Source organism: Sceloporus occidentalis, unplaced genomic scaffold, assembly GCF_023333645.1.
Source record: "Sceloporus occidentalis isolate IW3139 unplaced genomic scaffold, rSceOcc1.0.p SCAF_7, whole genome shotgun sequence".
Classification (NCBI taxonomy): Eukaryota; Metazoa; Chordata; class Lepidosauria; order Squamata; family Phrynosomatidae; genus Sceloporus; species Sceloporus occidentalis.
In genome coordinates, this window is record NW_028316987.1 from 80,471,341 (window position 1) to 80,483,957 (window position 12,617).

At 38.3% G+C, this 12,617-nt stretch overlaps 1 protein-coding gene across 2 annotated transcripts in view; it reads right to left on the bottom strand.

Moving 5' to 3' along the window:
• The window catches only part of LOC149310016 (partitioning defective 3 homolog), a 654,223-nt gene that overhangs the window by 309,434 nt on the left and 332,172 nt on the right, over nt 1-12,617 (bottom strand). For both annotated transcript variants that reach the window (XM_089533491.1, XM_089533492.1), the window contains exons 6-7: nt 10,220-10,311; nt 6,695-6,778 (exon numbers count right to left, since the gene is read on the bottom strand). In XM_089533491.1, coding sequence (XP_089389617.1) covers nt 6,695-6,778; nt 10,220-10,311 — 176 coding nt within the window. The remainder of the gene's footprint in view (nt 1-6,694; nt 6,779-10,219; nt 10,312-12,617) is intronic.

A 12,617-nucleotide genomic window follows, 5' to 3' on the forward strand; every position in this document is an offset into this window, starting at 1 on the left:
TCTCAGCTGGCCCAACTAAAGTGATGAATATAGGCTTGCCTTCTGGTAGCTTGAAAGAGAAGCATGCCATTGGTCACTAGTATGTATGAAATATGACCAGACACACAACAGAACAAAACTGTAGAAAGAAGAAACAATTGTAGAAAGAAGATTAAAGCAAGTATCAGCAGGCACAGGAATGAGAAATGTAGATACATGAAGGGCATAAATTATATTCTTGGAACGTCAGGAATAAACTCTTCTAGAACATGGCCACATAGCCTGAAAAACCCACAAAAAAACTATTCTTGGAAATACTTCCCAGCTCTTTTTTTTTTCTACTTTGTGTCCATTTTTGCACACTGCACTATTAACATCACTAAGGACCTCATCACATTAGACAACTCCTTCTCAGAAATGGGATTTAAAACTAGAAAAAAACTGCAAATGCGGGAGGTTTTTTAGACTATGTTTCTTCCAAACAGCAATAATGTGAAAATAAAGCAAACTGAAAGTGGACAAAAATGATGCCTTTTTCCTTTCGATAAGTTCCCAAAAGTAAAAAGGTGTCATTTTTGTCCACTTTCCATTTGTTTAACTTTCACATTATTGCTGTTTGGAAGAAGCATATTCTTAAAAAAACCTCCCGCATTTGCAGGTTTTTTCTACTTTTAAAATCCCATTTCTGAGCAGGATTCATCTAGCGTGATAAGGCTCTGAGGCTATTGTTTAGATTGAGAATGCAGCAGTTTAGAACTCATATTATAACATATAACAAGATGCCTACATCTTACAATGTGAGTTCAGAATTTTGTTGTTGTGGTTGTTAAATGCCACCATTCAGCTTTGACATGTTGATCCTATGAGTAGAGTGAGAAATGCCATATTATTAACAGCATCCTAGACACCCTTTTATTAACAATCATGCTTAGTGCTTGTAAACTCAGGGACATGGCTTCCTTACTTGAGTCTATATACCTAAACCCAGTTTTTTTCCTTCTCCTACTGTCTTCCACTTTACCTAGCATTAATATCTGTTCTAATGAGTCATGTCACCTCATGCTATATCCAAATTACAACAGCTTCAAAACTAGTCTGTTCTTAATCCAAAGATTAATTAAGCAATATTGGCCTGGGGACAAACCTAAAGATAATCCAGAAGACTCATCTGCTGCCAAATGCAGCAGCTCTTTTTGTTTATGGAAATGTGGAGAGACTGCTTTGGCTTTACTGTAACTGCATTATCTACTAATTTGTTTCTTTTCCCAGGGGCTAGTTCTTGTATTTCAAGCACCTAAGGCACCAACTCTGCATGCAGTTGCCCATTCTCATTCATACTGCCTGTCTAGACAGCCTAGGTTGAGCACTGTGTGTTCACATTGACCTGAACACCTTCTATTTAGGATAGTTGTTCTCTTCCACTGAGCATGCACCATCAGGGGGACACACATGGTGCAGTGAGGGAGGAAGGGGACACCTACCTAGCCAATCAGAGCAGCTGAACCAACCCTGGTGATCAATGGGTGACAGATGTCACACCAGATTGCCCTCACATGCTCATTATCTCCATTGGCACCTGTGTTATGCACTCCTTTCCTGTGGGAGGTTCCAGCTTTTTCATCTTCTACAAGGGACAAGCAACTATCTTAACATACAGTATAAGGATATGCTGCAGGTGCTGATTCTGGTTGCTGCTGTTTTTACAGATTGTCCATGGAGTTTATCACGCATCTTGAGTTCCACTATGCTCCCGTCGCCCCAATATCACCAATCTGCGACAGGAGCCTCCTAGTGGGATGACGCCTGGTGCTATTAAAGTGGAATGCTTCCGTTTTCATCATGGGAGCGTTCTCGTAATTGTTAGGAAAAGAGCCCTAAGAATTACAAGAACACTCCCATGATGAAAACAGAAGTGTTCCACTTTAATAGCGCCAGGCGCAATCCCACCAGGAGGCTCCTGTTGCAGATTGGTGACATTGGGGCGACAGGAGAATAGTGGAACTCAAGGTGTGTGATAAACTCCCACGAGTTGAGCTTGTTAGTAGTAGTCATTAATCTCATCTGTAGAAGTTGGAGTCACTACTTTTTGGACTATGACAGCCAGAATCCCCTGGCCATGCTGGCTGGGAGAACCTGTGAGTTCTTGTATTTCAAATAAGCAACTTTTCAGGCTCTGTAGATGAGGCTAATTGCTGCTACATTAATTGTCCTCTCAAGGTAAAACAGAAATACACATTTTAACTCAGATATTGGTAAACAATCTTTCATGTCCAAGGACTGAGAGACTCCCAGAGTAGCAGTATAATATCCAGCCACCCCTAGCTCATTGCAGAGACTGCAAACACTCACTTAGTAACTGATTTGTTTCTAGATAGCTAACACCGTGATGTGATTGATAAATGGCACGCAGTGCACTCTGGATACCTTGAACTTCTCTGTGATAAATGCAATGTTTAATAGTTCTGGGGTGGTCAGCAACAATTTGTTTCAATAAATAGAGCAAGGATAATATGGAACACTTCCTCCTCCACACTTGTGTAAGAGTGTGTGTGTGTGTGTCTGTGAGAGAGAGAGAGAGAGAGAGAGAGAGAGAGAGAGAGAGAGGGGGGCTATTAATGTGTTCTCTGTTTCTACCTTCCCACAGTATTTGAAGCTCTGTTACTCTTTGCCACTTTTGGAAAGGATTTTTTTTTTAGAAATCTTCAATAAAAACTGAAAATTTAATGTATCTAAACATAATGGTAATAGCAATGAAGTACTGCTGAGAAGTGTGTTTAGGCCAATCTGTTTGCTCTTTGAGGAGATTACAGTGTTCTTCAGAGTAAAACAGGTTATTATTATTTTTCCCCTTAGTACAATATCCTGACCTGATTTATGTGGCCTTTATGGTGCCATTATGCACAGAACATAAGCTTCGCTGATGACAACAACCTGGCGAAGATGACAGAGACTGCACAGGCAATTCAGTACAAGGGTCATGGCCAAAGTGTCTAACAATGCCTGAACTCCTATTCCATCAAAACAATATAACAAAATGTTCTGTCCAAGACCCAAAGGAAGACATCATTTGCACAAAAAGAGTCTCCTATTTTTAGTAAATGCACAATTTTAGAATCATTGCATATTAGGGGACGACAAGGCAAAGCTGTTTAAATTGAAAAACAAAACAATTCCAAACTGAGCTGCTTTCTCTCCTCTCCAAAAGAAAACTCTAGTTACCCTCACTGTCCTATCCAGTGCTAAGGAATAAACACATACAGGCAGTGCAGATATTGCTAGTATGTCAGTTACCAAAATATTTAGCTCTAAGCTGTTATAAAGAGGTGTTATTTTGCATTTCAGGTCAATGGTTCATTAAGCTTTGAGGAGTGAACCTGAAATAATACTATAGTAATTAGCTGGGATGATTCTTGATTCTGTTCAACAACCAGGGAACTTCCGTGTAATCTTGGGCCCTTTCACACTACATAGTTATACTGCTATGATTCTACTTTTAACTGCCATGGTTCCATATTCCGGAGTCCTGGGATTTGCAATTTAAAATTCTCAGCCACAGAGTTCTAGTGTCTCCCTCAGGATTCCACAGCAATTAAAATAGAATCATAGCTCTATAATTGTGTAATATGAAAGAGTCCCGGGAGGGGGATGCTTGTGGCTCCAAAGTTTATTTTGTGATTTCCCAAGTCCATTTTGAGACCCTTAGAAAACTAAAAATTGTTTCTATCTCAGTCTATATCAAAGGGTGTACCAATAATATCAATTTAGAACAGATTAAAAACAAATCAGAATATATATTTTTTTAAAAAAATTAAAGCATATTTTACGCTTAAGACAATTTAAACCAGTTTAAAATAATTTTAAATATATGCACAAATTTGGATAAAATCAACTTTATCCACAAAAAAAAGGTCACAACTCACACCCATGGAAGCAGATATGCATGAATGGGATATCAAGATGGCATCTGAAGATTGGTCCCAATCTGGATTAGAAGCCATGCCTGATTGTGAATAATTCAAAAGATGAGGACCCAATGATACATAGTCAGCCCTCCATATCCACAGAATCTGCATCCATGAATTCAACTATCCACACTTTGAATTTTTTTTAAAAAAAATCAAAATGCAAACCTTGATTTTGCCATTTTATAACAATAGCAGCTTCATTTATATACTGCTTCATACCACTCTGATCACTCTAAGCAGTTTACAACTGTAAGCTAATTGCCCCCATGAAGCTGGTACTCATTTTAGCAATCCCGGAAGGATTCAAGCCTGAGTCAAGCCTGAGCCCTGGCTGGTATTGAACTCGTAACCTTATGGTTTGTGAGTGAGTGGTTGCAGTAAAGGCATTTAACCACTGTGCCACCAGGGCTCCTTTTAAATAAGGAACATCATTTTAGTACCCCATTATATATAATGGCACTTGAGCATCCACAGATTTTGGTAATCACAGGGAGTCCTGAAACCAACCTAGCAGACAAGGGCTCACTATATCTTTAACACAACATGTCATCACATTTCTCAGAAAGTCCCTTTGTGGACAATAGGGCTTGCTTGAGATTAGACAGGTATAGAACTGCAATGGACTGATATTCAATATTATTTTTTCTTTCTCACTGGATTCTGTGTGTATATGTCGTGGTAGTGTTCTGGAATTTGTGTCATCTGATTGTTCTCAGCACAGTCAGTGTTTCTTTTCTTTTCTAATTTAATTTTGCTCCTATGTTTTAAAAGTGCATGTCAATTTTCTGGCCAAGCATAATTTTTTTAAAAAAGGATTCTTTCAACAACAATAACAAAAAGACTTGATGGAATTCTTTGTCAAACAATAGCTAATCTCACAACTTGAAAGCGGACCTGACTGTTGTTAGCTACCTATTTCCCAAATCAGAGTCATGAAAAGCAGAGCCGGAAAATTCAGGATTGGGGCAGGTTATTATGACATGTTATTTTTGGTTCTAATTGACCCACAGTTAAAGAAAATGGTCTGTCGTAAAGCAATTTGCCTCTTTTCTACTGGAATTATCAGAAGAGAATAGTAATTGACAAGTTTTCACAAATCTTCACATCTTTCATTTACTTTATTATTACTATTAGTATAAGCATAAGGAAAAATATAGAAGGAATATACACTGTCCCAAGAACTTTGGGACAAAGATTTCTCCCACTTGCATGTGCCACGGAGCAGCTACAGAGCTACCTACACTGCATTCTCAGCTCTAGAATAGTTTAATATTGTTATTTGGAGTTCTGATAAAGAAATGCAACATTTCAGGTAAACTCCGCTGTCCTCTCATCACAGTTAAGCAGCACAAAAACATAACCCATCATGGGTTTATTGCCTTTTGGAGCAGTGGTTATCATGCAGCTACAGCAGCTACCACTTATACCTGATAAATGTTGCTAAATGAACACCAGATCTTTCACAAGAGGAACAGTCTTACAGTGGCACTTATTCTTACCTCCCAAGTCCTCAGGGAATGATGCTGTAAGGAAATTATTAGTTTTTGTCGGCATACTGCATGTTGTTGTACCTGCTTGGCCATTAGCTTTGAAATAATACCAAGAATGATTGATTTGTACACCACATTCATCATTCTGCAAAGGGGAAAACTCCCTTATTTATCAAGTGTGAAAAGCAGTTGATAAGATATATTTGATATACAGTGACATTTGCTTTTAATCAATTTAAAGTGAAATTGTTGATGGATAAGTGACATGTCAAAACTTAATGCCCCTTCAATATATAATCTATGATTACATTTATAAATTTCATGTTTGTCCCTTTCCCACTGAAGAGAACAGAAAATATGAATGCATTTATTATTCTGTGATAAAGGAAATCTCTTTCCATTCCTCTTCTCATATATCCCTCAAGTCCAACTTACATCTTTGAGGAAGTGTACATATTTTTCTATTAAACCACAAGGATTTAAAATCATAGTACAGAACCATAATTGCTTTACAGCTGATCTAATTTTCAAAGTTCATTCAAAGACCCTAAATACTAAAAATTCACCTCAGTGAAGTGAGTATTATGAATTTGAGTGCTCTGTTTACCAATGAAGATCATCAAATGGCCATCACAGGTATAATACTCATTTTATCACACCACTCTGATCTCTTAGATCATATCTTTTTTTGCATGCAGTGCAATACGAGACACACTCACATTCAACAGCAGACCCCCAGAAGCATGCTATATTTCACATGGCTGACTTTATTTAACACCACTGTGACTATAAATTTGATTCCTTTCAAGTTTGAGTGCTAAAAACACACACGCACAAAAGTGTGTCTTTGTGGTTTCGGATGCTGCCAGTCTGGTAAATTATGGTCTAAGCAGCCAGGGATAAATGCGGCATGAAGTACATTTCTAATATTAGACCAAGGTAAAAGGCGAGAAGAAACTTTTATGAGACTCTGATGGAAATAATTCATGCCCTTGCAATTCAGCTTTGCATTAGGACAGAATATAATTTCTATTATAAATTAGGAACTAGATTCTGTCATCCTCACCTTGACCAAAGCAGTTATATTCAGAAGCAGGATTTCTTATGGCTTAGTGTCAGCAAGACTTTTTTTTTTTGCTGAAACAATTGTGCTTTAATTCAGATAGACACTCTCCCTCTCCAAAAGGGGATGTGCAAGAGATAAAACTGGAAACTAAAATATAGACAATGATTCAGTTAAAAACCTACACAATACATTACCTTCCGCCTCGGGCACTGAAAGGCACTACATGGATTCCCAGAGGGCCACCATCATTGGAGACTTCGACGAGCTTTACCATATCACTGTGAGACAATGATGAATGAGGGAATGTGAACATGTACAATAAATGAACCCAAAAAAGAGACCACACATACACAATCACGCACGCACACATATATATACACAACACAACGATATTTGAGAACAGGGGGTGATAAAAGCAACACTCAGTGCAACGTACCTCAGTATTAATCTGGTGGCATGAAAGGAGATCAATCACCATCCATTAATACATGAAATGAAACATGAACTAATGTTTTGGGCAACCCTAATCCATTATACAAATTGTATTATGTACAACTATGACAGGAGGGAACTAAAACTGGCTTTTGCATGGGTTGAAAGTGAAGTTGGCATTAAAATCAGAAAGTCTTATACACAGATAGGAAGGTTTATTTCTTTTCTTTTTCTCCCATTCAACTTTTTCTTGTTAGTCAACTGAGATTGTATATTGCTGTATAGGTTAATTCCTCAAATTTATATCTTCTGGGAATATACTCAAAGTTGTAACATTTAATTCAATTAATTTCAAATTAATCATTATCAATAGAGATAGCACAAATCTTTCAGCTAACAGTGGCCTGTGAACTAGGCAAAAAGGGATCTCATCTTGCCACTGTGTAATGCTCCCCGTCCTCAGACCACAGGCTGCTAGTGCTTTGAGTGGCTTATTTCTTCTGTTTTGAGAAAGCTCAAATATAACACATATATAACACAAGCCTATAGTTCACACTAACAAGAGTTACAAACCCATGCCGTTGGTTGAGCTTCCAGACACAGAACGTGAGAACTATGGCTTACAGCTGGTTAACTGCTTTTCTTTTCTATTTACTTAACCATCAGTTTTATGATTTCATCCCATCTCCATGGGATGAACTCAGCACCTTTTGAGTCCTCTTGTCTCTACCTGTGGTTTGTTCATAGGCTGCATAGTGAGAAACCACAGTCAGCCAGGCTTGGTAAACCAGTTTCAAATCATAATCTCCAATTGTGGTATGTTGGCCGCAAACCCTGAGTAGATTTTGTTTTATATGGCCGACCTTTTCATTTAGCTGAAAGTTCATACACTTAATATATTTTAACTCCAATGTAACTCTGACTAAATCAAGGTACATCATAAAGTAATCATTGCAGAATTTTTTATTTTCCTTTCATTGTTCTCACAAATTAACCAATTTTTAGCTTAATTTCAGATCCCCTTTTGAAATAATTGCTAATATTTCCAATACAGATGGTATGGCAGTGTAATTCTCTCTCTTGCAGGTCATTGCCTCTCTCTCTCTCTCTCTCTGTGTGTGTGTGTGTGTGTGTGTGTATCTTTATGCCTTCAAGTTGTTTTCAACTTATGACCACTCTAAGGCAAGTCTATCACAGGGTTTTCTTGGTAAGATTTATTCAGAGGGGATTGCGATTGCTTTCCTCTGAGGCTGAGAAAGTGTAACTTATTCAAAGTCACATGCAAGCCCTGGTCTCCCAGCATCGTAGCCCAACACTAAAACCACTACACCACACTACACCACACTGGCACATTAACCACATTCAGTTTTAGTCCTAGAAGACATAATCTGCAATAAGGGGTAGTGGGATCTGCAAAATGAAAGTAAGACCTTCTCCCACCCAACACCTAAACAAAAGTGGCCAATTTCAGTTTACTGGACTAATATATCTGTAGATGTCATTTATCTAGGACTTTTACTCAAACCAGACAGTATGAAAAGGGGGGGGAGGGGCTGAATAGGCTGGCTTTGGGGCATGGTGCTTTGATGGTGCATGCCCCCCAAATGGCCAGAAGCTGCCCTGACTGATCAACTGGGGGTGGCTTCATGCTGCTTCGGGGGTGTGGTGTTTTGACAATGCATGCTCCCGGAGCACCGGAAGTTGTCCAGAGGTTGTGCTGGGGGTCACCTAAAGCAGCCCAAAACCAGCCCAAAAAGGAGCGTATCTTTTCTGCTCCTATTTGGGCTGGCGGTGGAGGGCACCTTCAGGACTCTGGCGTGCATTTGCTGTGATCCTGAGGCAGCTTTGGAGGGGGCGGCTTCAAACCGCCCCTTTGTGACTGTCTATTTTGGCCCAAAGATGTTCATTATTTTGGCATCATGGAGGACATTTGATTTGCAACAGCTGTTTTATGAATGTAAGATTTATCTTCCATTAAAAATGAAAACTGATTCTTTGAACAGTGGCCTGTATCTCTACTGCAATGACCTAGAAGAATTTCAAAAACAGCTTCTGAAATGTCACAAGAGAGGTACTTTAGAGCATCACATGCTCTGAGACCAACCTTCTTCTGACATAGCACAAGGTCCTTCCATGAAGGATATGAGAAGTCTCCTTACATCTAGTCTGGCCACTGCTGTATCATAGCACTGTTCACATTGAAGGGCAGCAGCTCTAGAGATGCTGGTAATAGAACTGGGTAATATCTGCAAGCAAAGCACATGCTATTCCTTAACTAGCCTAGTAGTTTTCACATTTTACACTGCTGCTTCAAGGGCGTACTAGAGATGCAGCACAGCAGGAAAAATTCTAGTGAATAGTCAAAATTGATTTTTCATTACTTGCTCAGTGATTTTATCCCTTCTCTGCATAGTGTGAATTACCCAATTTCTTCTTATTGTGTTAAAAGGTAAGCCCAAAGATAATAGTGCATATTTTACAATGGATTTTTTCTACATAAACAAAGGTATTCTGAGTAACGAATTCTTATCTCTCTATGATACAGATAGAAGCTAGTGGATGCAGCACTGAGGCTTTCCACACAACTTGCCCTGTCCTTTTGGCCAAAGTTTGTTCATTAGAGGGATGATTTTTTTTTGGGGGGGGGGGGGGGAACACTGGCATTTGGTTCATTCAATTGAAGAAATGTAAAACCTCACTTGTCCTTCCCTCAGATGTGAGCAAAAGGAACAGTACAATTATTCTCTGTATCTCATAAGATGATTTTATGGTAATAATAAGAAGAAAACTAGAACATTTTATTGTTGCTCAAATTACACAAAATTTCACAAATGAAGTAAAACTATGCAATTGTTGTTGTTGTTGTTTACTTCCAAGTAGAATGACTATGGTTTGAGTAATTTGTATCACTCGGTGGTTAGGGCATGTGCAATATGTATATCTGTGCTTTGCTTCTAGAAGGGGATTCCATAGAGTCCTCTTTTCTTTTCCACAGAAAGGTTTGCACAAATTGCAGGGACCTTGACAATAAAAATTGTCTCATTCCTGCCCCAAGGGAAGGAAATTTGTGTGCCTTGAAAGTCAAGACATAACAAATCGATAAGAATTGAAACATTTTCTCTATTCTGGGACATGTCAAGTTGAAAATGATTTAGGGACTGCCTACAGACCAATTATTGTGTGGAATACATATACATACAAACAAAAGCATATAAAAACATATTGTACACATTAGAAGATATTGCTTGCAACCTTTTTTAAAAAAAGAATTCTATTAATAAACTTACTCTAAAGAATAGTTGGTGGTAATCTCTAAGCACGTGTCTGCATGACCCACTGGTTCAACTCGGCTGTTTTCTTCTTCTGTCCCATCTTCATCCTGGTAATAAAAGAAGTAATGCCAATAAAACATACAGTTTTTCCATATATAAAAAGAGCTTTCCATAGATAAATAAACAGATAGATACTCAATGTATACCTACAGGTATCAAGCATTACTCCTGGATTATGCCACCCTCTAAAAAATGTCCCAAACATTTTGAAACAGCTAATACTTCTGACACCATATTATTAGCAGAAGACATTCAGGGGCTGGAACAGTTAATAAGGAAGGTCAAAGATGAAAGTGCAAAAGCAGGTATGATGCTGAACATAAAGAAAATAAATATAATGACCACAGAAGAAATACACAAATTCAATCTAGACAATGAAGAAATTGAAAGCGTTAAAGAATTCCCTTATCTAGGATCAAACATTGACCAGAATGGAGAATGCAGTCAAGAAATAAGAAGACTAGGAAAGGGAAGGGGAGCTATGAAGGAACTGGAAAAGATACTGAAGAGCAAAGACATACAATGGAGCACTAAAGTCAGAATCATCCAGGCCATTGTATCCCCAATTACCATGCATCGATGTGAGAGCTGAACAATGAAGGAAGCAGACAGAAAAAAAACCAATCCATTTGAAATGTGGTGTTGGAGAAGAGTACTACAGCCAAGAAGACAAACAAATGGGTTCTTGAACAGGTCAGCCCAGGGCTCTCCTTGGAAGCAAAGATGATCAAGTTGAGACTATCGTACTTTGGCCACATAATGAGAAGACACAGATCACTAGAAATAAACCAATAATGCTAGGAAAGAAGGAGGGTGAAAGAAAGAGAGGAAGACCACAAACCAGATGGATAGACTCAATCAGGGGAGTTGTGGGCAAGGGCTTGCAGGATCTGGGCAAGGCAGTGGAGGATAGGGATTCTTGGAGATGTCTCATCCACAGGGTTGCCATGAGTCGGAACCGACTCAAGGGCAGCTAAAAACAAATACTCCTGAACCATTTCCAGACAACTATGTACAGTGCATTGTTGTTGTTTGTCTATAAGTAATTTTCAACTTATGTCAAGCCTATCACACAGTTTTCTTGATGAGGTTTGGTCAGAAGGGGATTGCTATGCCTTTCCTCTCAGACTGAGAGTGTGTGACTTGGCTATGCCTACCCAGCGGGTTTTCATGGCTGAGCACAGATTTGAATCTTGATCTTGAGAGTCATAATCCAACACCGAAACTATTACATCATTACAGTAAATCCAAATGTGATCTTACTAAAGTGTTGTTAACTCTATCTCTACAGATAGCCTTATGAAGAGTACTGGTCCTCCAATGGCCTATGCTGGCCTGAAATGATTATCTAGGAGCAGAAAACTTGCAATCTTCCTTCAAGACAGTTGAGCCTTGACCTGGGAGTGTATGCAGAGTACGTATTCTGCTATTAAGTTATGGATTGTTCAAAAGCAGGACATTAACCACAGGCAGGGTAGTCTAAAAGCGTTAACCAGGCTGATTGCTACCAAGTTACCTAAAATGTATATGGTCCCCATGGTTAGAATGAGATAAAGAATAGAGTGGAATGTTTAAATAAGTTCTTAATATAATTATTGTGTTATAGTTATTTATGTAGTAACCGAAACATGAGTTTATTATATGCTATAAATCTGTATACCCCACTAACTAGAAGGTTAAATAAAGCACAACATAATCTCAGATGATGAATGCAGCTCCTCTTTCTGTACTTCAGTGAGTATCATTCCACAAACTGTGCAAATTTACAGTGCTTTATAAATAAAATGTAATAATAATAATAATAATAATAATAATAATAATAATACTTCAGCAGCTTTCAGTCTACTTAAGCGGTTTATAAACTTCCAATGTATAACATAATTTACTGACCCTTTCCTCTGATAATGATAAATATTTATTATGGTCACAGACAGCATAAGAACAACAAAATACAACATACAAATACATATGAAATCACTTATAAATGCTAACATGTTGCTGGGAGACTCAATATTCTTTTTATATGAACACCTTTCAAAAATAAATAAATAACACAAATATCTAATTTTGAGTTTGTGTTTATATTCCTAATGCAGTTCCAGGCAAGTTCAAGATGCTGGTTAACCTTTGAAATGTATTACTTGTCTGGTGCTTAAGAGAGATAGATGACTAAGAAGTGCATATTAGAGGCTCTCAAAACACAGAATCATCAATCTTTGAGTAGCTTAGTTTCATGCAGGGATCTGCCATCCAGTATGTATACCTATAGCTCATTGAGAGCTGGGTACATCAAGCTTCTTATTTTTTCAGGCCCTCAGAGGAAATGTCAATTGGACTTTACCGACTGCCTCTG